Below are 26,278 nucleotides of genomic sequence, written 5' to 3'. Positions count from 1 at the left end.
GTGTACCCAAGGGGGCAAATGCACTCCAGGCGAAACCCATGTACCGGCCACAGCAACAGTTGTTTCGTTATACCATGGTCATCGATTACACTGTAACAGTCTTATGTGTACTATGTGCATATTTTATTGCAAGATAAATTAAAACAGTTGAACAGTAAATTAGATATTATTAAAGTTCGAGGAAAACTATTGATTTTAATCTCCTTTGTTGACTTATTTTTTGAGGGGGGGGTGGGAGGGAGGGAGAAATCTAGGATTTATAACAAACTTGTTTAATAGAGAAACCTGGGATTCATAATGCACTGGGAGTTTCGTCAAGTGGTTTAATTTCAAGACATTATTCACATCAAATTCTGTTAAAAAGTACCGGTACATGTACATGTATTGTAGAGCAGATGAGAAGACAATGGCATGAGCATTTTATATAAACAGCAATGGCAATCGCAGCAGAAACAGTGATCGTGTTCCACTAGCATACCGGTAGCTGGATGCATGAACAGAAGTTTAATTACATGTATCTGCAGGTCTCTATCATGGTCAGAGTGAAGAGAGTAGCACATGTACATGTACATACCATATGTACATGTATGCAAACAGATACAGTGCTTCAATGTCCCCTCACAGTGAACATCTCCTACAATACTGTAATTGGCGTGTATGTGTACATGTGTGTAGTACCACCGCAGCAGTGTTGACTCAAGGCTGGTGTTGGCCTCGAGACCGGCCTCGAGGCCAATTTTTATGGCCTCGGCCTTGGCCTCGAAGGGCGATGCCTCGGCCTTGGACTGGGACTCTGAGATCTCCGGCCTCGACGAACCAATCAAGGCTTGAGGCTGCCCAATTTTCCCTTCAATTCAACATGTTTTTTCAATCGAAAAATGTGGATTTTTTCTTATCATTCTTACAGTTACTGACCTTCATTAAGGTATATGAACACAAAAGCAGCGTCATCCATGTCAAGTTGCAAGTGGCAACATAATTTTCTTGGGTTCCTTGTGTGTTTTTTTTTCCTCGGAGAACCCAAATCATGTAATGTGCGCACGTTCTGTAACTTCCGTGTGACGTTCACAGCCGCCGCTGCACATGTAGCACCTTGTTGTTCTAGAACCAGCCTAACCCACACCATAGTCTGGTCCCCCGTCTGCCACTTTGCCATGAGTGAGTGTCGCGGCTTTTTCAGGAGATGTTAGAGACCTTAATGTTTTTAAGATGTAACAAGCATTTTCTTTAAGTCTCTCATCAGTAACCTGCCATTCAGCAAGTGATAAATCTAACAAAATCTTGACCTGGTTTTGAGTAATCGATTTGATTTGTTTTAGGATATACATGTATACCAGTAGCTAGGTCCCGACCTCAGCCTTGGTACATGTACATATGTAGCTGTGGCCTTGGCCTCAGGGTTATGGCGGGGTCTTGGAGGGGGGTGGCCTCTGTCTTGGCCTCGACCTCGGAGGTTGTGGCCTTGACTACAACATTGCACCGCAGTTATCCACCCTCGTACCCAAGTTTACACAATTACAATGCAGTAGACATGAAACATCAACTGTGGGAACCATACCTTTTTGTGGCCTGGCAACACTGCCAGTGCGTTCAACGCGTGAATGATACATGCAGGTTTGTAGCATATCATGTGATCAATTTGCGACCAATAAAAATGCAGTATCTGTGACTGTGGTACACATGTACTACATTGTATATGTACCAGTATAACAACTTATTGCACATGTTCAGTAACATGTACGGTGTAAGTACTGTATACTCGCTGATTGTACATGGTACATTTACGTACAAATACATGTACATGTACAAGTACCGTACAAGTATCGTATACATGCACATACAGGTACATGATCTTACATGTACATGTAAGGTAAGGTGCTCTAGAAATAGAGCATGTGTGGACTGAAATGTACTAGTACATGTACATGTACATTGTATGTACAATGTACATGTATGCACGGGTACATGTACATACGTACATGTGTGTACATGTACCGGTACATGTGCATGTACAGTACTGTACTGTACATGTATTTGTAAGTGGACTACATAGGCTAAAAAACCTGTGTTCAGTCACATGTACTTGTACATTCTACAGCAGATTCGGCATGTTTGTTACTGTCTTTGACCAGTGGTACATGTACATGTATTGGTATTTCCTGACTTGTCTCTGTTTGGATTAATGACAATGGAAATGATTCATACTGCTCTGTCATTGTACAAACTGTGCAGTGTATCATTGTATAATAAGCTCTTTAAATGCTGCTTTGTCATTCAGATAATCCATTTGCAATGAGCAACTTTTTCTTTACAATGGGGAAAAAACAAAAAATGTACAATGAACCGGGTGTACTGTAAGCACACAAGTAATGGTACCGTAAATATACATGTACATACCGTTACTTGACACTGTACTCTAGCTCTAACTGCCAAGCATATTGTTTGGCTTACAGTACTCAGTACTACAAAATACCGGTACTAAGTAATAGCCTGAGCCTGAAGGACCTACATGTAGTGCTACAAATTACACTTCTTCTGGCTAGGTTACTTCCATTGTTACTCATACAGACATGACAGAGAACAATGGCACCGTACATTGTCTTTTCTGTTGTATTTTATGGCTTCAGAGAACAATACAGTCATGTCCTCTTACAAGCGGCAGCACTGATTACTACATTTTACTACAAGTAATAATTTGTAGTATTACATGTATGTGGGGTTAGGGCTAGTAGTACATGTAGGTACCAGTACATGTACATGTATGTAAGTCTAACAGTGTTAACTGCTCCAAAGGCCTGTTATGGGGAGTGGTTTAAGCCACTTCACACAGATACAGAAACAGGCAACATTTGACCATCAATTGGAGCATCAACGTTTATTTGTCCCAATCATGTGTGGGTGACTACCTGTTTATCCTCTGGTGACTCAAAAAAAAAAAATAAATAAGGGAAAAATACAAACTGGTTCGAATCGGCAAAGGTTTTATGTGCGTTGTCACAGTTTCGGGAAATCTAAACTTAAACAATTATACAGCCATAATAAAGTTTACCAACAATTAAAGTACGGCAAGTTCAACAACAGATTTGGAAATTTGTCGAGAAATACCACTATTAATTAGAGAAGAACATTTATAAGGGTGCTCACGTGATGTAACTGCTCTACGCCTCAAACTAGGACATTTGGGCCCTTTGCTGACTTTGCTGTCTGCAACTGTATCCAAATAGTTAAAAGTTAATTAATGCAAGCACAAAATTACCAAGGTAACATAAATGTCAAAAAAGGGAATGAACTTATCACCTGAAACAAAGATTAGGTTGTCTCGTACATGCATTGTACACAGTAAGGAGGAAATGCTCCAAGTGTAGTTATGGACTCCGAAATATTAATATTTCACTCATGTTACAATCCAAGCTGTGACTTCCGAGCCAAACTGAAAACATGAAATATTGTTCACTTTCTGCAATTCTTACTTTTAATTGAGAACTCTCTATAAATTATAAATGGTGAGAATTGTGGCTTAAATTTCTCCCATGAATGCCCAAAATTGTTTTGGCACTAACAAGGTTCTCTTTACGGGTTAATACTATGAGTTTCTCCAAGCAGAGATGTGATACATGTACATGCACATGTATTTAAATATGAGCTAAATAGACACTGTACTAATATCAAAATGGATTGCATAAGCTGTGCGGTCTAAATATGGCGTCCCCACAGTCGTGTGTAACGTGGCAGATTCCATGTGGCAAGGTTATAAATTTCAACGCGTATAACTACATGTACAAAAACTCTACTCTATTTAGAACAGAAAATATAACAAATACAACTGTAAGCTCACCAGCCAGCTGCGACACCTGACCGCGAAAGTTTCTTCTGGCACTGGGGCCCAAATATGGCAGATCTGGGTCGAGATTTTGGTCAGTTTTCTGGCGCCATGTACGTGCTGCATCACCAACCTATCATATACATGTATGCCCTGCAGGTTTTCGCGGGCAAGAGAGGGTGCACTAACACGAGAAGTGATCTAACAAACAGTACATACAATGTATGAATACATCAGTACGTACATAGTCTCAGAACATTGTAACCTGAGACTTACATGTAATACTAAACCTTTTCTGAGGTTTCATGCAGTCTTTAAGACGCGTACAACCATATAACCCATACCTGTATACATGTACATATCCATGTACATGGTCTTTGTGGTCATGTCCATGTACAGTATGTGCATGGACACTGTACAAGCTGGACATGTATGGGTACTATTTATATTTGTACTGGTAAAAGCAGATGTTTGGGGGTACAGACACATGTATTTTAAACAGCTAACGAGTGAAAATTATCAGGAGTTCTTGAGTGCACTTTAAAATTTTCGAACTCTTTATTAGGCATTCCAGTTTGCCCATGGTTCATGTACGAGTATTCATGTACTTTTTTTTTACTTGTATGGGTATTATTGATCCGCTATGAGGTGTACTGTCCTGAATTTCTCTCAAAAGTTCATCTTAAACATGTACACTGTATGTGACTGCAAACAGACATGTACAAGTACAGCTACTGTACTTGGAACATGGAATACAAACATGTATACATGTACATGTATGTTGGTAACTAGGAATATGTTTTTAACTTGCAATATTTTTTCTTCATGTTTAAATGTAGATTCATCTGTCAAGTCTTCAAGGCAATCTGCTGTCCTTTCATCTGCTGGAAAGGGGAAGAGGCGACATCGGCACAAGAATGCCATGAAAGTGAAGATAGTTAAGAGGGTACGGAACAAGCGCATCACGAAGGCTCTTCAAGCAAAAGCGAGTCCTGTTAGTGAAAATGCCAATGCTAGTGACAGAATCTCCTGTTTGAATCCAAACAGTAATGAGAAGCCAGTAACTGAACTTCCAGAAGTGGATTCTCAAAATGTGGTGACAGAATTGGGATCGGAAGCAGCCTCTGATAGCTATGTATCAGATGTTGACATTTTCAAGGACAAGTATGACATGATCAAAGAGAGAAGCCTTAAGCGGGCCACCAAGGTCAAACAGACTGTTTCAGACAATGATAGAGCTAAAGGCATTGAAGGTAGCCCTAAAAAGGGATTAGAAAGTCCAAACAAAGCCCCAATTTCATCTGTAAAGGAGCCAGAAAGTCACATGCAGAGAAGTCCAACAAAATTTGAAGCATCAGTCGAACAGATATCACCCAAACCAAGGCACTCAAATTTACAAAGGAAATCAACAGAGAGGGAGAGTGGACTATTCAACCGTGGAAGCACACTAAGTTATACGAAGAACATTGTGAAAGGCCGAAAACGCTGTGTTTCTGAGGGGATGCTAACTCCTCAGGAGGCACTGTCCAAACAGCAAGCGTTGGAGGCTTTGCTTCAGATAACTGGTGTCGAATTGCACACAATGAGCAAAGTGCCTGCACGTTTACGGGAAGAAACAGGGCCAACTATGGTTACAATGACAAACTCAGCTCCTCTTGCATCGCAGACGTCACTCACTGATACAAACATTGGGAGCATGGTAAAAATCAGTGAGTCCGATAAAGGAGTTGTGAAATACCAACTGCTGTCTGACTCACTGGAAGAGCAAGGTTTGAAACTTGTGTATACAGCACCTGCCATTGGACAAACAAACCAGGAACAAATGAGCTACAGCGCCTATCGCCCACGCAAGAACAGCACAAGAAGTAATGCATCTGATTCAGCTGAAGACCCCACTGCCAAAGACTCACAAAAATGCTGTAAAAAACCTGGACGACATGTCTGTCAGTTTTGTGGACGTCGTTGCACAAAGCCAAGTGTTTTGAAAAAGCATATCCGTTCTCACACTGGAGAACGTCCTTACCCATGTTCACCTTGTGGATTCTCATTTAAAACTAAGAGCAATCTTTACAAACACTGCAAGACTCATGCACATGCCATCAAGGCAGGACTCACACCCAACTCAGAGGATCTTGCAAAGCTAGCTTTGCCGGATCTAGATGAAGATGACTCTGAAGAGACAGAGAGTGAAGATGAGATAACAACATGTGATGCCACAACGTGCCAAATGGAACGAACTGAAAAATTGTCAGAGAGTATTGCCCCTTCGCATGGTGGCTCCACACCACGTTCGGAGACAGAGCCAATATCAAAAGCCTCACAAGAGGAGAGAAATACTAAACCATCTAACATTCCCATGTTACAAGTACCTAGGAGCCTTGTTGCAATACCAAATATTCCCCAGCAGCAGGCAGACAGCCAAAGTAACCAGGAAACCGTCTCAAGACATTCCAGCTGGGTCCCTACCCAAACTTCAGTACTACCAACAAATACATGTAATATCAAAATGGATATGCCATTACTGAGTACACTACTCCCCACAAAATCACCAAAGTCAACTGATATCAAATTAGTTGATAGACCCTCTTCAGCACCCTCGGTATCTGCTGTAACAATCTCCAAGTCCAACTCTAGCCAGAAAGATAGGCATGTCACATCAGAAAGCCGACACGATGAAGAAGTAGTAATGTCAGCATCTGGAGCCTCTTCAAGCCAGCTGTTGAAGTCTATACTTCCTGGAGAGCTAGCTGGATTCCGCATTGACATGGAAACTAGACGGGCCATTCCCGTCTTGAATCCTCAGGTTGGAACACCAGGAGCAATGCCTACAGCCAATGAAGCTTCATCAAATTCTGGCCAACTGCTTATCCCTCTCACAGGGTTCAATATCGTGAAGTCTGGTGGTCAGTATCATGTCCAGATTCCTGTACAAGGCATCCCTGAAGATTCCTTAACGATGAGCCTAGATGGAGAGTCGGGCTCAGTAGCTGATGACACAAACAGTAGTTCCAGTTTCACCAAGAGTGTTTCCAAAGAGAGTCTCCAGGAGAGAATCCAGCTCTTGATTTCCCAGAACCGTGCGATTGTGGACAACACTGTGCTTGAATCAGTGAAGCCACGACGTACCAGTGCTTCACGCAGAGACAGTGAAAATAATTCACCAAGGGTAGAGATGTCAGTGGAACCCACAAATAATGTAAGTGCTCAAGAAGTTAGAGGGGTCAACCCATCAGGTTACCATGAGGTTGTGAACCCTCAAATGCGTTACAGGAGGAACTCCTTGCCAGAAGCGCAGCACTCGCCTTCTGTATCCCATGGTTCTATGATTGCGTATCCCCTTCCTGGTGAAGGAAACCTTCTGGAGCGTGTCTTGAAGTCCCAGCAGCAGAGCACTTTGAAAGGAACCTCTGTGGCTAACAAGGAAATACAACTTCCAACACGGGATTTGCCTGCAACAAAAGTTGATGTACCAATGCAGCATACAGGAAATCCCAGGGACAACAGCAACTCTATCAAAGATCTCTTGATGCAAGACAGGCCACATCGATTAGCACAGATTGCTCAGCACTCTCCTGTACAAATGCCAGATGATTCTCCAGCGGGACAAGGGTCCCCTACCATGAGATTTTTCCCAGGATCTCCTTGGTTGTTACCCCAAGATGGAGACTCGGCGATGAATCAGCTGAGAGGCACACTGCAGCAGCACAGAGCAACACCACATGCTCATAATTTGATGTGTCATTCATCATGTAATGTAACAGAGGATGTAAATGTATCCCAAAGGATCTCTGAATTGAGAGGTACTGGCCGAAGGAGGAAGTACAAATCTGAGAGTGACATCATTGGTGATGGAATTCAGGCAGGGCCTTCCTCTCCAAAGAGACGAGCCAGGAAGATTAAAGACATTCCTTCTGTGGTTTCTCCTCTTGCTACAAGCAGTGTTCAACATCAGGCATCAAGTCTTACACCATCTAGAACTCTCACTGAGCTTCAAAAAGGTGTAGGCTTGAAACCTGTCAGTCCTCTTGGCCATTTTACTTCCTTTCCTGGCCATGTTTCTTCACTGCCATATCCACTTACATCTCCATCAACTCACTTCACTACATATTCAACACCCTTGACCCCAAACTCTGGTTACTCAACCGTTCACACAAGCCAAACAGCTGGCAATACCCCTGGTCACATGGCCCTGGTACTGAATCACATGACACCAATTCAGAGTCATGTTCCACCAATACAAAGTCAAGTAACAACAGTGCGGACTCCCTTGATACCAGTGCCGAGCCACATGACATCAGCATCAGGTGTCTTGTCACTGTCAAGTCAGACAGCATCAGTGTCAAGTGTACTGTCACCAAGTTCAAGTCACTTGATGACACATAGTCCAATGCAACACTACGTGGGTCCTCTCACATCAGTATCAAGCCTTATTTCATCGCAGCCTGGGCAAATGATGTCTTCTGTTGTTCAGAGTACGTGTACATATTCATTGCAAGGAACACCAACTCACCTGCCACATCAGACTGCTGTTCATCCAAGTCCTGTTAGTAGTGTCTACACACAATCCCAGCCAGTCTTGTCAGAGGTGTCTGTTATCCAGCATACCAGAATGCAGGGCAAAAGTGAGCCAACCAATAAGGAGTTGAAACTAGAAGTAGGCCAAGCCAGAGATGATGCCTTTACGGGCTACTCATGGCCCTACAGATACCCTGTGTCAACGCAGAGTGCAGGAGTTCCTTCACCTGCCAGCCAGGGTCTACATCTGTTGGCAGTAGCTTCTAAGACTCCAGATTTGCCTACTTATCCCTTGGTGGGCAGTCAGAATCAATGTTTTTCATTGTCAGAGAGGATGCAGGCAGACAAAAAAAATGAACAGTTGATATCTCCATTGCTAAATGATCCTTCAAGACAGTGTGACAAGCAGAAACCCAGTGAAGAAACTGAGAATGCAGCCCCTATCGCAATGCAACTACTTGCAGCAGTTGCTCAAAGCTCTTCTTATGCCCCAAGACTCAGCCCAAGAGATTTTGTCTCAAGCAAGGCAACAAGTGAATCCAAAGTAATCGACCAAACTCAGCAAGATCAGCCAATCAATAGCAGTCCCGCAGCTTTTCAAAGGGATGTTGAGGGCACCAGTGTTTCAAATCAGGAGCAACTCGTGCAACCTGTACCATCACTCCCAGAGATGAAGCAACAGAGAGAAATCATTTCACCAAAGACAGTTAAAGTGGAAAGAAATTCAGCGAGTCCTAAGTCTCCTAGGTGTGATGCTAGAGCTCTGAGGAGTGATAACAGCAGGCAGAGTCCTACTACATTACCACGGGTTCCCGCCTCTAGACACCATCTGAAACTTGACCTAAAGTCACCTCTAACATCACGCATGAAATCCCCAGGAGCTGCAGATTCTCAAAAGTCACTTCTGCAGATTGATCCTAAGAGTCTCCTCACACCTGAAGCGCTCTCAATTGCTGAGTCAGTGATGAAACTGGCATCTCCAATGAAGGCAAATACTCCCATTACTCCTGTGGAATCAGCACGTGAGTTGGGACGATTAATGGCACATGCTTTTCACAATGCAGGCGGAAAGGTTGAGAGTCTGATTACATCTACTCAAGGCACAATGATGATTGGACCCATTGCCACTCCCACACCAGGTTCAGGCAGTGGTTCAACACAGTATTTCATCATTCCCTCGCCATCTTCATCTCAACCTCCATCAGGCTTTCCAGGGCCAAATACATTATTTTCCCCATCTGCTGTCAGCACCGCTTCTTCAACACTGGTTTCACCACTCAGAAGTCCTTTAGCAACTTCATCAATAACATCTCAACCACAGGGTCATGAGGCAGTTGTGTCCACAGTTGCTTCAACTCCTTACAAACGTGTTCCACCACAGAAACCTGATTGCCAGAGCTCCTTTGACAAACAGGTCTTGAGACAGGTCAAGACAAATTCAGCATTAAGACAGAAAATGAAGTTTTCAAAATTGTCACGTAGCACAGCACGCAACTTCAAAATCACTAAGACAACATTCTGCTGTGTGAAGCGTCCCCAGCCGATGTATGTACAGCAAGGAAATAATCGGAAAATATCCATGTATTCTAACTGGAGACCTGGAGGAAGCTGTCCCAACCCTCTTGGAATCTCCTGGAAGGCCCATCTTGCACTATACGACACGAGTAGGAACAAGAAGCCACGATTTTACTATGTCACTACTAGTATATCACCACCACAGGGTGGTATTGTAACAGAGTCAGCAGGATGGAAACCAGAGACAGTTACCAAAGCAGTTGACAGTTCAACAGCAGAAGTCCAGCAACGGCAGGCAGTAAGTGTTTGTGCATCTAAGCCATCAGATATAGGATCAGCTGATAAATCGATGCTTGAATTGGATGCACTCAAAGCCAAAGAGAAAAAGGTGAAGGAAATATCTGATCACAGTGAACCAAACCGCATTCAGATATTCAGTGGAGGCTACAAATCAAATGAAGATTATGTCTACGTACGGGGTCGTGGTCGTGGTAAATATGTCTGTGAAGAATGTGGGATTCGGTGCAAAAAGCCAAGCATGTTGAAGAAGCACATCCGGACGCACACAGATATGAGACCCTACCAATGCCAGATTTGTAATTTTGCCTTTAAGACAAAGGGAAACCTGACTAAACATATGAAATCGAAAGCACATAGTAAGAAGTGCACCAAAAATGGGATCCCAACAGCAGATGAATCTTGCATGGAACATCAATTCTCAGATGCTGATGATGAAGACACAGATTCTGCTGATGGCGACACCACTGATGAAGAGGAAGATGATGAGGATGATGATGATATCTCTGAGACCCGTTCTGAAAGTGCTGTCCCAGTCAGTGGAATAGTCCCTCATAGGGAGCGTTACAGCTCAGTACCCAATATTCAGGATATGCCTGACAGCATAGATAGTCAAGGACGACCTTTGATATGGCATCAATACCACCCAGGACATTCCAAGAAAGGGCAGAGTGAGACACAAGACACAAGGACTAGGAGAGACTCTTTAAGTTCAATTCCATCCTCTGATTCTCCAAAGAGTGGAACAGCACCAAAGGATGAGGAAAAACAGCCAGTTAAGCTTTCCAGGTCTGAAGTTGTTGGGAAACTTAGTCGTCATCTCACCAACAGGCATCAGCAAAGTCTTGAAAAGGCACAGAAGGCCAGTGCCGCTGCCACAGGGAAGTTTGAAGATAGCAAAGACCAAGACAGTTGTACAGTATTTGACATTTCACAACTGCCACCAATTCATACCAGTATCTTGCTACCGCAATCGGTGAATCCATCAAATATAATTCAGCCTCATGGTAGCAAGAGTGATAAGCAACCTCCAGCACCACCTGTTCTGGACAAGTATGGCCACATAGTGCTAACTATGTCCAATTCATCGGCCAGTCAGTATCGTCTGTCAACCACCATTCAGGATAATCTCGCTACCAGAAACAAGCGAGGAACGAGCAGTGGAGACATAGCTACCCACTTGTCGGTGCCCAGCCCTGTGCAGCTTTCTACAACCATAGATAAGCAGGTTACTGCTAATGTAACACCTTGTCATCACAGTGCAGAATATTTCACATCAGGATCAACCTTCATCCAAACCCAGCTTCATAGTCCTGCTGCATCCACTGAATCTACCTCAGGGACACTATCCCAGAAAGATCATGTGTCAAGTTTTGTAAGAACTCCAAGCAGCATACCAACTGTGAGCATCTCACAAGCAGACACCAATGTTCCCTGGGCTTTTACGTTTCCATCTCATCAAGAACCTCCTCCAATAGCAAAAGTTCCTCCCGGGCAATCCACTTTAGTTGTTGGTGTGAGCCCAGTGCATGGAATCTCAAACAGAGAGGTGTTTCCAAACTATGCAGTCTCAAGTGACGCTCAACTAGTGGCAGGATCCAGCCCCAGAGCTTATCCAACTAACTTTGACCTATTTCCTCATCTACCAAGAACAGTGTCACCTCAGTTTTTCCATGCTTTCCCAGACCCCTCACAGCCAATTGCCTCTCCAAGTCTGAATTCCAGCAGACCAGTTCTTCAGTCAACATCTCAAACACAGCGACTGTTTTCACCAAGAAGTCATCCAATTTCAGTTGCACCATACCCTTCCTCAAGTGAAGTGACTCACAGCATACCACCACCGATCTTTGTGGAAGCTGTATCAGATGATGAAGAGGAACACAGCCCCAGGAAACGACAGAAACTTGATACTGAGCAGAACAAAATCATGGTGTCTGGTCATGTTATATGTGGGAATGCTTCATCATCTGTGCCATCTTGGATGTCAGAGCCAGGAAGTGCCATCAAGCAACTGCTGTTAGCTCGACCGTCTCTGATCGCACTACCACAAGAAAGTACCAAGTTTCCCTTCTCACCCTTTCTACCTCCATCTTTGGCATCTCCAAAACTCTCAAAGAGCAACTCCAACTTATTGAGTAGCTCTCTTCAACCACCATTAGTCTCACCTATTGTCCCTTCAAAAATGATGCAGCTGCCTCCAACAATTTTGTCTCAGGTGAGATCTCCAACCGTGCAATCAAGTTTCTCTCCAAGAGATGAACATCAAGAATCCCCTGGGCCATTTGTTCCTCCTGTTGCACGAGCCAAGTCACAGTTTCAAGTTGTGCCTCCGCAGTCCCAGATGCATTGTGATAGGTCACCAAGTGTGAATCAGATCCCAGTAGAGGTAGCTGAAGAACTTGTCTCTTCTCCAACGCATATTGGAAACCACAAGTGCTCCAGCTGCAGCAAAATATTTATGAAGCCAAGCCAACTAAGAATTCATATGCGGATCCATCTTGAAGAAAATGCTTTCTCATGCCCAGAATGCATGCTGTCTTTCCCCACAAGGATTCTGCTAGCCAAGCATGAAAGGTCAGAAGAGCATCTATCCAAAGTAGATGCTGTGGAGCTGCCTTCCACATCCACTGAGAGTGACCCCCGTCCTTTCAAGTGCAAGGAATGCCAAATCGCATTCAGGATTCCAGGTCATCTAGCAAAGCACCTGAGGTCAAGAGGTCATCGGATGACCTTGGAGAGGGAGGGAAAGCTGTCCCTTCCTAAAGAGGAGCAGATTGGTCATGAGATGTCTGATGTTGAGCAAGGAGATCTTATCATCGATGATAGCCATCAACCTTCTAGCCCAGCAGGATCATCTGACAAGACAGACAGTGCTAGTGAAGGTGGCGATATAGATCAACTTAACTCCACCTCAACATGAAAGGTAACATTTCACGCCATGGCATGTTATGAATTCTATCTAGAATCAATGTTTGATTTTTACGAGTATGGTAACATCTGAACCAACAGTATTTTGGGGATATGTTAGAATTGGGAATTTCATCAGTAGCATAGATTTTCCTGTGAATGAATGTTGCTGTATGATTTCTTATTTTATTGCATTTGAATAATATATGACACAAGTTTTTCGATTGAAATTGATTAATTACAACCTGTTAAGTCTAAGGCTTGAACTTAATGCATGTATTTAAATGTACCCAGTACATTTATTTGCAGATTAATAAAGTACTTTATTTACCTTCTTTATATAAATGCAAATACACACGTACACGTACATGTACATGTGTTGTTATCAGCAGTGCTACAGAAAAGGTTGTTTGCCCAGAATAGGTACTGTACATTCTTAAAATTTACAAGAAAATACTTGTAGTCCAAGTGTACATGTACATTAACTTTTGATCACAGCTTTGTACACATATCACATGCACACAAGTGATTTAATTTTATCACCTTTTCCAGCACTTTCAAATGGAAACAAGTGTTAGCTACAACAGGAGAACCAGATACAATTAAGGAGCACGTGGGTGTGAAATGGAAGGTAAACAAGGAACTCCAGGACGCCATGGTCGTAATAGGGCTGTAAATGATTTCTATTGTCAGTAGCATCAATAGCAGCAACCACAAGTTTCCTACATGTATATTATGAAACACCTCATGACTAATTCGTGAGCAAAGTGAACTAGTGTGAAATAAAAGTTTGAATATTTTTTATTCGAGAAAAAACATGATAAACAGTTTCTCAAGAAAAAAAATGGTAAAATACATGTAACTGAAAATAGTCTACCGAATTTCGGGTGTCTGTACAGCTAAAAAATTAGTCTTTATTATCCAGTAAGTGTCAAGCTAAGGCATGATGGTTAAGTTTTACACTTTTTTACATGAAGAAAAGGTCTTGCACCGAACGTAATCTCATTGCTTTAAGGGTTGGAATGGTTTTTATGAAGATACATGTAGAGTGCAGAGTTAATAAGTGTGAGTAGACAGGACTTTGCAGCTTAATGTGAAGCAAATGGGTTAAGACAGTTTTATTGAAAAAGGTGTCCAATATACTGTACTAGAAAGTTCTGCTTAAATGAAATTCTTCATATGAACACAATCAAATTGTGTTTTGTACAATAAAATGTGTATTTTTTGTATCGAAAGTATTGGTTAATACATGTACACATATTAAGAACTTTGATTGAAACAAATTTAGTTTTAATAAAAGTAACAGAAGTTTGACAGAAATTATAAAAGTAAAAAATCTATGAACTTTGCTTCATGCGAAATGTGATGTTTTATCGACCAAAGTTTGATAGTGTAAACATGAGAAAAACAGCACACACACAGATGCATTCATCATTAGAGATTTGAAGTAACATGTAGATTTCAAGTGTTATTCATGCAAGAAAGGCCACTTTCCATTGGGATACTCAATTGCAATACTTCTGTTCTCAAGTCTGTAAATTGGACATCTGCAGACGTGATTTTTAGAGGTTTGTTTTTGAATCAGAGATTTTTGGGGGCATTGAGAGCAGCGATACATATAAAAGTAAACGTACACATATAAGTATAGTTTTCTAAACGATTATTTGGCTCCACGTTTGCTCTGTAATTGGAAATATGATATAAAAGTACTTTGCGGTAGCTAATGGTTTAGTGACTTGTCCAGAAAAAAAGCTGAATGTCATTGATGTCAAAATCACGTGAAAGATACAATGTACATGCACCTGTTGACTTTTTCGACTAGAAACCTACGAATGATATCATACAAATTAACTTTTATTCTTCATCTGTGATAAGTTGAAGTAATTTCAACGTGATCTCAGCCAACATGTTAGTGAAAGAGATGTAGGGGTTAAGATATAAGCGATGACTTTACGTCCTTGCTGAACAGTGCGCCTGTGTTTTTTCCTTTCTGAATCAAACTTTGAGAACACTTCAAATGACTTGAAATATCTGTGAGAGTAAAACTTGCACAGATATTTAAGTTTTTATTATTTTGCAGCTTTATTTCTGTCGGCCACTCGAGTTCTATTTTCTTGCTTTAGTGCTGCCCAGTGTAGAAACTACAGGTACCCAAACAATGAACATTAGGAATTATTTAGATATAAATTATTTTCTGTACTTTAATTAGATAATTTAGACCTGGCATGTTCTTCAAAGGTAACTTTATACCTGTGTGCTTTGTTTTTTAGACCTTTGGTGTAGTCCCGGTAACCTTATACAGAATTATCCGCGAATATAAACGCGTGTATGTACACGTGAACGTACATGTACAGTGCAAATGTTTACGAAAGAGAAATTCTAGTTTGCACGTTTTCACCGTTTGATAGAAAACTGCACTAGTTTGATTGTAACAGGGTGTTAGGAAAGGATGGGTACAATGACGTCAGTAGTTAACATGTAAGGACAATTTTTTTTTATTAACTGCCAATTAAGCTGTAGACTTTTCAAATGTTGCTACAAATGTTTCTTTGAGCTGCCGTAATTCAGAAACGTTAACTTACTCATGGGAGAGGTAAGTGATTGTTACTTAACAATCATATTGGGGAAGAAATATGAGGAAGAAAAAGAAAAAAATACCGAATTAATAACCGATTGTCGAATTGATAACCGAATCGCAAAACTTCGCTGGCACTCCTGGCAGAAAGTTACCTGCAATGCTAGCTGTGACCCCGTGTGACGTATTCGCTTCACTAAAATTTTTTGCAAGGCCATCCACTCTTCCCAGCGTCCGAACAGGGCGCTGGTTACTAGCGAACCGTGACGCGTGCATTTCCTAGTCGTTCGTTAACCCAGCGAAGCTCAGTTCCGATCACGGGAGTCTCTGTTGCCAAGAAAGTAGCGCCCTCTTTGGGTCTAGCTCGTCGCTGTACTGTCGTGCCGAACTTGATCAAAATGAGTTTGGCAAGAGTATGTCAAAAGCGCGACAGTTGCGCTGAACGCCGAACGCAATAGAGCAATGCCGTACCAGTGTACCATTGCCATTTGGAACACGGTAGCGCGCCTTACCCCGTAGATCTAAAGCACGGTGTTATAGCCTAGGCCTTATTCTACGTTTATGTCAGTATTGTTTGCAGACATTGTCTAAATCAAACACTGAAAACAACCGTAGCCAGGCTTTAAACAAGTTTTCATGTGGAAGACAACTTCTGCTTAGTTTGTTGCGGTGGATAATCAGTTATAATGGGCGGGAAATCACAGAAACAGCTTACGGTCTGGCGTCACTCCAAGCTCTCTCTGTCGTTAATATATATATATATATATATAACTATATATCATGGAAGCGCCCTCGACTGTCTTTGTATAAGGCCTCAAACCAACAGCTGAAATTTTGTTCCTTATGTTACAAATGATGTTCATGTAAAGTAATAATTTGTTATGTATCAGACTTAAAAGATGTAAAATATGGATTGATTGTGTTGTGTGATTCCTATATGCGTGGTGGTTCTGAACTTTAGCAGATGTTCATATTTCTATTTAGTATTCTATTTCATTATTGGTGGTAGTTTTACCCCTATCGTGTGTATAGACATTATACAGAAATATATTTGGCGATATTTACAACATAACATTACGTTTCATGGTTTCTTTTTGTTGTATATCATAATGAGCTGAAGAAATCTGGTATCAATTTTCATGTGAAAGCCAGGGAATCTTAATGTGGCAACAGTTTTGTAAACGCGGCCCAAATCTTAGCTGTTTTGACTTAATTTCCTGTTTGTTGCATGTGGGACCTGCGGATTGTGACCTGTATCGACAAGTTTAAGCTTTATCCAACATTTGAGTTTGTCAACAACTGAAAAAAATATTTGCACACAGCTGAGGCGCAGTGTCATGGGCGTAAATCCCGGGAGGATGGGGATATATTAAAGCTCCCCTTTTATAACCAGTGGGGAATGGGTTGTTGAGTCATCTCACCCGTTCCTAAAGCACTGAAAGAATTGTTGCCTTCGCTTTGTTTAGTTTCTGTAAAATCACGTAGTTAGCAGGGGCGGATCCACGGGGGAGGCGTGGGGGCGTAGGCCCCCCCTCCGTTTCACCAAATATAGGTAAATATATAAATAAATAAAAAGAAAAAAAGAGGGCGGGGGAAGAAAACAGAGGGAGGGACCCAGACCTGTAAATGTACAAAGGCATAAAAACCTAACTAGTTCTGCTTTGGGTTACCCAACCTCCCTATTTTATGCCCCCTTGGAAATCCTGGATCCGCCCCAGGTGAGTGTTTCTAAGATTGAATATACCGGCCATTTCATCAAAATGTATTTCTTTTGTAGTTTTTGCTTTATTTTCGCATTTGCTTTTTATATAGCAGATTTTGTACTTGACCGGGAATCATTAACACTTCCTTTTTTAAAAATAGACAGCCAATGTTTTCATAAAAAATGAGGAAAATTTGTAAAATAATTTTGCGCTGATTTCTACTAATCTTTTACCTTTGTGGCGTTCTTTTTATAGCTTCCTTTTTCAGATGTCGCTTTGCACAGCTGAATCCATGAATCAGCCTTTTTGGAATCCACCCAACAGAATCAAGAAAGTCAGAATGCAAGTTGATCAAAGTTTGACAAGTTCAACGCCGTGGGTACAACTTGTATTCAATCAAGTACAAGCAACAGATCGCATCTGACCTTTTTGACTCCTGGCGGTCTAATCAGAAACTTTCGAACTTTTCAAATTGGCTTTTAATAGTAAAATCCTTCCTTTTGACATCCGGGAACTCCCGGGATTCCATAGGTCTTCTGCGCCTCCGTTCAACGTCACAGGAAAGTAATTCCTCAGCTTCATAGGCAGCTGCCGTTGAGGGTGAGCCCCCTGCGATGACGTCAGTCAAGCGCGGCCAGCGTGGCTTGAATAATGTTGTTGAAATACCTAAATGGAGGGAATGCTCCAAGACAGAGAAATACTGCGGACCATCAAACCAAAAGATTTCGGTATTATCTGTATCCTAGACCTGCACGTCAGACCTTCACATTAAAGGAAGGCATTTAATCCATACAAAGGTTAGACGATGTGTTAAAGCCGCCCATAATTATACATTATTCAAAGCATACCACTTTTTTAAAATCTTCAAATTGGGTTTACTGAATTGCTCTTAAGCCAACTTCAAAGGAAATGCATAATAACTAAATCCCATAATGAATGAACGAACAAATCTATGAAAGATCTTTAAATGTAAACGAATAGGCGTAACGGTTATGCATCGTCTAGGGAGATGGAATGTGCACGGACGTAAGTAAATTTTGAGGTATCTATGGTACGTCAACTGCAGATGAAAGGTGGTCCCACTGAGCGCTGTGTTTGTCACGGAAGGAAATACCAAGAGTGTGAAAAACTACAGGAAATTATGTAAGTGGTGTCATTGCCAGTCCTGTGCCTGTGTACTGGGTAAACACTGTGACAAAGTTTTATCGCATGATTTACATTTATTTGGGCTGATCTCTGGCGTTTATAGATATACAGTCAAAGCAGTTTTAGAATACCTTTAAAAACGATATTGTGGTGTCTTGATAGTGCAAATCAAGCAGTAATGATTGGGCTTGTCCTCCCGATTCGGTTACATAAAATCAATTTAGTAACGCTGAAGATCACGTTTGCTGGCATCACTTCTGTTGTATTGAAAAACGATCTCCCCTCAAAATTGAATATGTTGTGTTCCCTGTTAGAACAGCACCCCCATGGGGGCAAAACATACCTTTCAACTTGAACTCAGCGTACATTTTTTGCCTTTTGATCTGTGATCGATGCGTTTTATTGGTGGGAGGGGCCACTTTTAGCAATTGGAGCATAGCGGAAGGACACAGAAGGGGTTGCAACTCTGGCACGTCAGAGTGTTCAGTGATGGTCGCAGCCGAGTTAGACGAATAATAGAAAACATTCCGAAAATGCCTGACTACTGCCTGCATCTGAGCCGGGCAAGTGGGGTCAGTAATATTTTAGTAATACTTGTAGTTTTTTGCTTGCAATTAAATAGAAATTATTGTTGTGACCAGGAAATAGAGCGATAAAAATCCCTGATATTAGACCTACTTTTGCCATCGTAAATAAACTTTTTAAATTTTGATACATTGTTCCATTATCCATGCAAAGTTCGTAATTTTATTCTCCTCCCTCCAAAACACCAGTTTCCAAGACTGGCCAACAAAATGTTGACTTTTACTGGAAGGCTTTACAGTTCACAAGTAAAAAAAAATGTGTTATCCTATCACATGGAGTGATCATGAAATCTCATAAAGCAGGCTTTTGTACAAATGCCATAATAAAAATGATTCAAACAAAACACAAAATCTTGTACACAACCGGGCTATTTATCCAGAAATAACTCCAGAAGAAAGCGCTCAGTTAGCTTAAGGGCAATTACGGCACAAAATAGATTTAAGGCACACAACGTAGTGCAAGCAACTGCGCAAACATTTTTGATGTTTTGATGTTGTCATGAGATCATACCAAGCACAACAAGCATGAATATTCAATTTCCTGTACCTCAGTGCACAAAGTTTAAGGATGTAGATTGCCAGCGACAAATTGCAGTGGCGATCATACAGGGTACAAAAGGGTTTCGTGGTTGTGAAACAGATGATTATATATAACGGTTTGCCCGTACCCAACGTATATTAATAAGCACTGCATGCTCAGTGCTTGTCCGAGAGCTTGCGAAAAAAACCTCACAAGCTTACTCGGGTGGGACTCGAACCCACGACCTCCTGCTTACTAGTGCAGATGTCTTAATCACTCGACCACCGAGCTTGCAGGGGTCGGCTGGCCGGTCCGAGTCAAATGAAGCAGCGGGTACCGCGAACTATTTTCAAGATGTATTTTTTTTTTTGCGTTGGGGAGATGTTAATTATATATAACGGTTTGCCCGTACCCAACGTATATTAATAAGCACTGCATGCTCAGTGCTTGTCCGAGAGCTTGCGAAAAAAACCTCACAAGTGAAACAGATGGTGTGCAGCAAGCGTTCGCTGTACTCTGGCTATGGACATACCAGGCATGCTAGAAAACGGTAATTGGCCAGATGTTACAGTCCGGGCAGTTCCAACTCGTGCGTCCTTCTTCTATGACTGGAGCCACCCCAACTTAACCTGGATTTGCCTAAGTATCAAAGCGTCGTAGGATTCTGAGCCGTCTCCAAAACCACGTCCCTGCATCAGTGAACCGTATGGTCGCGCCCATGGCATACGGTATTACCGAACGTAGTCCTTACAATTCTCGTGAAACCTAAACTCCAGACATCTCTTCCTCATAATGCATAACGGGGTGGGGGCCTGTTTTACTGTTAATCTTTGTACTTGACTGCTATGGCAATACTTCACACGTATGTTCATGCCTCATAGAGACAACGTTCATTACATATGCGCACTTCATTTTCAAGCAAGCAGCACTGTTTTTTCGTGCCAGCAGACGACGTTATAGCGCGGGATTGTTCAACGACTGACCTCGTAAAATACCAAAGTGTAGAAGCATAAATAAATTTCGGGAAGATCGAAACAAAACACCACGAACAACACACAATTTTTCCCTATTAGTGAGACTTTTAAATAACGGTAAATCTCAGAACAGTGTAAAAAAGTGGATTTTACGGACCCTTCTAACATTGGAAAATAGAACTTGCAAAATTTTGCACTAATTTCATTAATTAATTTTCAATAGAAAATGATTTTTTTGAGACAAAAATCTAGCACCATATTAAAGATTCACCCTTGTAATGCATTGATTTCAGGCATTTATTTTTAATCCGCCGGATAAAATTTTTAATAATCAAGTCACTTGAAGCACACCAAAATCGTATCGATCAAACGGTGCACGAATATTCAAAACCATTTTGTATCCATTTTTATTACCAAAATGGTATAAACAGCACGAAGGTGATGGCTTTCTTTTAGATTGTACCGATTTCGTTGTACTGATACCATTTCATAAAGGAGAATTGTTAAATTATTGACATTTCCTGTTCACTTCCGCTGCTGTGGAGACGGACCAGTGCGGTACCAAGACGTCAAAGTCGTTGCGTCCTCCCCAGCACTAGAATTGACATGAAGTCGGTAATTGGCCGGGTGTAGTCCACCTTCCTCCTCGGGGTGCACCACTACAAATAAATTCCCATAGACAGCAGTGATAAATCCCCATTTTCTAGCACCACTACAAATAAATTCCCATAGACAGCAGTGATAAATCCCCATACTTCACAAATATTTTAAAAATACTCACAACTCTCACAGGTGTTTAGGCTGCACAGAAAAATCATGTTCCACGTGTCCTCTTTCATTTTCCTTTCAATTTTCGGGGGGTTGACCAATGAATTTTTGAGAAATTCTCACCAGAAGCAGACCACCCCCAAAATGCAGAAAATGTCCCTGTCCAGAAAAGTAGCCATTTTGAAAAACCCTCCCTCAGCAAAATGGCTTAAATAGTGCCACTTTTAACCCCGATTGCATCCACATTGCTCGGAATTGGAAGCCCTGAGTCCGGCCCAGAGGTCCAGTCTCATATTTCTTGAATTCCTCAGTTCCATGGCTCTCAGGACCCTCTAATATAGAATATTTTGAGTCTATAACTTTTATTAGTGAGCTTGGCGGACATATTTCTGGCCTAATTACCAGGATGCACCCCTCGCGATCACCGTCGCGATGCGAACGCTGTTGGGTTCGGCCATGAGTTGGGCGTACATTGAATAACGTTAACACGCGGGAACAGTCAGTGCAACCTCGCTCCCCCAATATGTGTGTTCGGCGGTGCCCAGTCACCGATCTCTATTATACTGACCCAGTTACCGACTTGAACAATCTGCAAGCCCTTTGTGCACAACATATGGGGCTCCCTGCCAAAATAAATATACTTTGTCTTTAAGCATCGTATTAAAAGGGATATTAATGCAAGATATGAAAAAAGTGGCACTAATTAAATATAGACATCCCTATATATAAAATGGATGAGTCTGTTATGTAGCGTGAGCTACTACTGGCGCTATCTATGGAAAGTATGAATATGCAGTGTGTTGCGTGCATGAATATCCATCCGGAATCAGGTTGGTCAAGTCATTAGACTGATACCAAAAACCGGCACTGAACAGCCCATGGGGTCTCATGGGATCAGAAATAAAAATGATAAACTCTGCGTATACTGGACTAAGTGCGACTCATTCATTCTTCCACTGAGAAAGTGAGAGGCAACGGAAGATTCACGATAGTGCACCTCCAAGAGTTGCAACGCATTGACCAATCACGATATGCAAAATCTGTCGACCCAATACACGTTTGGAAAGGGTTGACAGATTTCGCGCGTTGTGATTGGTCAACCCCACGTTGTAAACTCTTGGAGAAGCACTTTTGTGAATCGCCCGTATTGGAACAAGGTGACAAATTAGATTGAGATATTTTAAATTCAGAAGGAAACAGTGTGTTCATCAGTGTTATGGAAGTGCATAGCTAGATAAGCTAGATAATAATTTTTGGGTTATTTGAAAACTAAATTTTCATTACTTTTTTAAGACAGGGTACAAAATCAATGCTACTGATTTGCGTTTGTCCTGAAAAATTCACTATTTATGCTCCGTTTCCTGGAAATCCATTGAAAAAGATGAAACCTTATTTTGCAATCAGAGCGCGCGAAATCAGACAGCCTGTTCCTATTCCGTTATCAAGTGCAAATCTTGCGCATGCGCACTTTGGAAATGTAACAGCTAGTATCAATTCTTCGTTTTAGCTGTTTTTCCCTAATTTTAAGGGATGTCTTTTCCAATCCTCCATACAACAAGGGGTTGGAGCCTTCTGTGTGTGTTTCTTTATCTGTTTTGTTTGGTGAATATTCTTTGCAGTGTGAATGCAAGGGGACTGGCATGCAGTGGGCATTCTTTGGTTAGGTGTGGTTCTTTTATGTTTGGTTACTTGAGTGTGTAGGCTATATGTGTGGGAAATATAAAAGTGCATGTGGGGCGTGATTGGAGTCTCTCTCTCACTAGAACTCTTGACTTGTCACGTCTGTCCCGCTCTGTTGCTCTGCTGCGTTGTTACTGACTGCACAAGTTTGGGTGTTTCATCCCACTGCTTTTTGCAACTCGACCTTGGCAATATTAGATGCCGTGTAGTGCAGCATTGCAAGCCTTACTCTGCTTGGGCATTCAGGCTCAACGGAAGGTTTGCTGGTTAGCTGGGGACCACGAGCGGAGGAACTTGCTGCCCAACTGTGAGTTAAATCACAATTGTCACCGATCTATTTCCTTGGTATTTATCCATCGAGTGGACGTATTCTTGTACATGTATTCACAAATAGTATTTCAGATTGTGGCAATGTTCGGCTAAATTTTCAACCAGGGTATTATCAGGGGATATATTATGTTGTATTTGAAATTTCAGATAGTAATTCTGGGCTTTCAGCATTGAGAGTTTTTTCCGAGTGGCTGTCCGAGGGGGAATCCAGAGGAGGTGCTTCCACGGTCAAGACTCGACTCCTTGAACTGGATGACCGGTGGATCGACTTGGACCCCTGAACGCCATTCAGATGGCCCAAGAACATTGGGCTCTGCGGTCAAGTGTAGTCCCTACAATTGTGTACAAGTGTAAATTATCGGAAACTGTGGTGCACAATTGTAATTATAACCGAGTGGTGCACAAGAATAATACTTAAAATAAAGTGGTGCACAATTGTAATTCATAACTGAGTGGTGCACAAGTGTAAATTATCAGAATCTGTGGTGCACCAGAGTAGTTCTTGGAATAAGGGATATTTAACGTATGATATTCTTGGGTTGTTCACAAGTGATGGAATAGTGCAGTGTATCTTTAAAAAAAGGAATCCGGAAGAAGTATCATATATGCAACTTGTGCAGGAATAAGCTGTCCATGACACTTGGTTTTTAAGAGACGCGGATTGGTTGTCACCGGTGTTTTGTAAATTCTGTGTAAATTTTTAAATAATAAATGAATTGTAAATAGGTAGACTTTATATAGAAAAGTTTCCGTGTCGATTTATTTGAGCTGACGATACACTAACATGCAATGAGCGCCATGAACATACGTGTTCTAAAGCAAATTTTGGCAAAAACCTTTCTAAAGTTCCAAAAAGTATTGTTGTTTTTTACGGGTACTTTTGTTAGTTTAGAGCCCCCGTCATGTTTTCCTGGTAGATTTGTAGTGAATCACTGAATAAATGAACATGAAGTAGTTGTCATTTCAAAATGCCACTGAGCCTGCACATACTGAGCAATCTCTGGATTTAGCAACCACTTTTATTTTTGATTCTCAGAACAACTACAAGCAAATTGAATGCGGAGACGGAGTGTTTCCTGTAAAAGTAGTTCGTATTTGGCGTTGAACCAACCAGCTTCCGCCCAATTGCCTTTCATCCTGTGTCGTCTATCATGAAAGTCTGCATCTTGAATTTATCAACTCCAAGCTAAAATTAGCTGGTTGGGGAGGTTCTCTTGGCTTGAGGTGAAGTTAGACTTGCCATGGAGGTCATGCATCCAGTTCTTCCAGCTGATCGTCATTTATTTCAATACTTTTGCAGGGTGCAGGGTGTATGCCCCCCAAAAGAAAGCAATCTAAATAGAATGGATAACATCTAATACTTTGAAATTATGAAGCTAACCGAAAGGGTAATTTCGTTGTATTTCGCTGCAAGAAAACCTCAGTGTGTTCCTTGTGTTCTATAATATCCCAAGAAGACCAAGGGAGGTTACTCGGTCGGTATGTTTGTTATGCAGTACATCACATCAATATCATGCAATCATTTTAAGAACGAGGGGGAAAGTGCGCTTCAAAAACCGTGTAACCACAGATTCTTGCATAAATCATTTGCATTTGGCCATATTAATTACGCAATAAACCTGTGGGCTTCAAAAGTGTCTAAGCTGCGTTAATGCAGCGCTGACCAACACAAGATGAACACAACAGGACGCCGCGTGTGCTGCTACAGCTCTCGATTAGCGCCTCTGTCTAATACAAGGGCAAGATATCATCCTGAATTCGGGCCTGTTTGGCTCAACAAATCCCCCTAAATGGCAAAGAATTGGTCCCAAACAACTCATCATTCAACTGTCATATTAGAGTTCGTATGTCTTACCACGGCGGGCGGCACATTTTTGTGTATTCCGCGTAGTGCACGCCGAGGGAATGAACATCCTAAATCACGGCCTGTGTATCACCGTGAAGGCAGGTAAGGCCGCATTTTGTATGTATTTCCAATAGGGAATAATTTCTTGTATCTACTTTGCAAGTTCTGCCCAATGAATGTTAGGTCAAAGCGCCATGGTGAATCGCGTAAATGAGCGTTGGTTGTTTCTCAAAATGAGGGAGGGGGGGCTGTCACTCAGAAAAGGTCAACCCAGGAGCGGATCCAAGAATTTGTCCTGGTGGATAGGCTTGTCAGATTCTCTTTGATGTTCGATTGTTGGGTACCCTTACATTGTACTGATGCACGTACTTTTGTACAGTATAATAGGATGTCAATTTATTTTATTATTACTGTAATTGTTATTTCAGTTTTTCCATTTTATTTTTGGGATGTCAGTGATTCCCCTTAAATCCCTCTTCTGGATCCGTGCCTGAAACCCTATTATTTTCCTCGTCACATTACATTTTAAGACGGTGAGCCCTTATTTTCCATACCGGAAGTTGTTCATAAAGGTTGTACCTTCCCCCTTTTGTGTATAAAAGAAATATCTCCTCTTCCTGCTCACAAAAAGTCTAAAATTAATATGCAAAGGAAAGGAAATCATAAAAATCTCCCTGGTTTGAAAATTGTCCAGAAAAGATTTCATGGTCTACTATCCAGGTACATTGTAGAACACATTAAAACCGTCGTCCCAGAAACTGTAAAAAGCTTGAATTAAAATGACTAAACATTGAATACCTTCACACTGCAATTTTAAGTGCCTCGTACTTAGTAGTTATCCGCCTGAAAAATCCTCTTGGGATTTTAACTAAGAGGTTATTAACGCGGGACAACATGTTGGTATTGATGTAATGAAAATGCATGGATTTCCTGTTGTAAATAAATCCAAACGTCCAATTTAAATATGCTTCTTGGTAGAAACAAGTTTGAAACCTTAAGATTTTGTCACATCGAATTTTGGCCTGCTGCCCTAAACGTATTTCCTTCAGTAGGCTTTATACAATGTCTTGAACAAACAGGGCTTACATATATATGAGT

The 26,278-nt window shown here is 41.6% G+C and overlaps 1 protein-coding gene and 1 long non-coding RNA gene across 3 annotated transcripts in view; both read left to right on the top strand.

The window, feature by feature from the left end:
* LOC110987410 (uncharacterized) overlaps nucleotides 1–16,701 on the top strand; it is a 33,206-nt gene extending 16,505 nt beyond the window's left edge. For both annotated transcript variants that reach the window (XM_022250122.2, XM_087132633.1), the window contains exons 3-4: nucleotides 4,660–13,070; nucleotides 13,607–16,701. In XM_022250122.2, coding sequence (XP_022105814.2) covers nucleotides 4,660–13,067 — 8,408 coding nt within the window. In that variant the 3' untranslated portion in view covers nucleotides 13,068–13,070; nucleotides 13,607–16,701. The remainder of the gene's footprint in view (nucleotides 1–4,659; nucleotides 13,071–13,606) is intronic.
* Nucleotides 16,702–23,018: 6,317 nt separating this feature from the next.
* Nucleotides 23,019–25,154, top strand: LOC110987409 (uncharacterized). Its single transcript, XR_002599267.2, has 2 exons — nucleotides 23,019–23,311; nucleotides 23,482–25,154. It is a non-coding gene; the product is annotated as an uncharacterized LOC110987409 (long non-coding RNA).
* The last annotated feature ends 1,124 nt before the right edge of the window (nucleotides 25,155–26,278 follow it).

This window comes from Acanthaster planci, linkage group LG02, assembly GCF_054643075.1.
Source record: "Acanthaster planci isolate LZ-2023a linkage group LG02, COTS_SCS, whole genome shotgun sequence".
NCBI classification, from domain to species: Eukaryota; Metazoa; Echinodermata; class Asteroidea; order Valvatida; family Acanthasteridae; genus Acanthaster; species Acanthaster planci.
The sequence above is the reverse complement of the archived record's forward strand: the minus strand, read 5'-3'. Positions and strand labels throughout refer to the sequence as shown.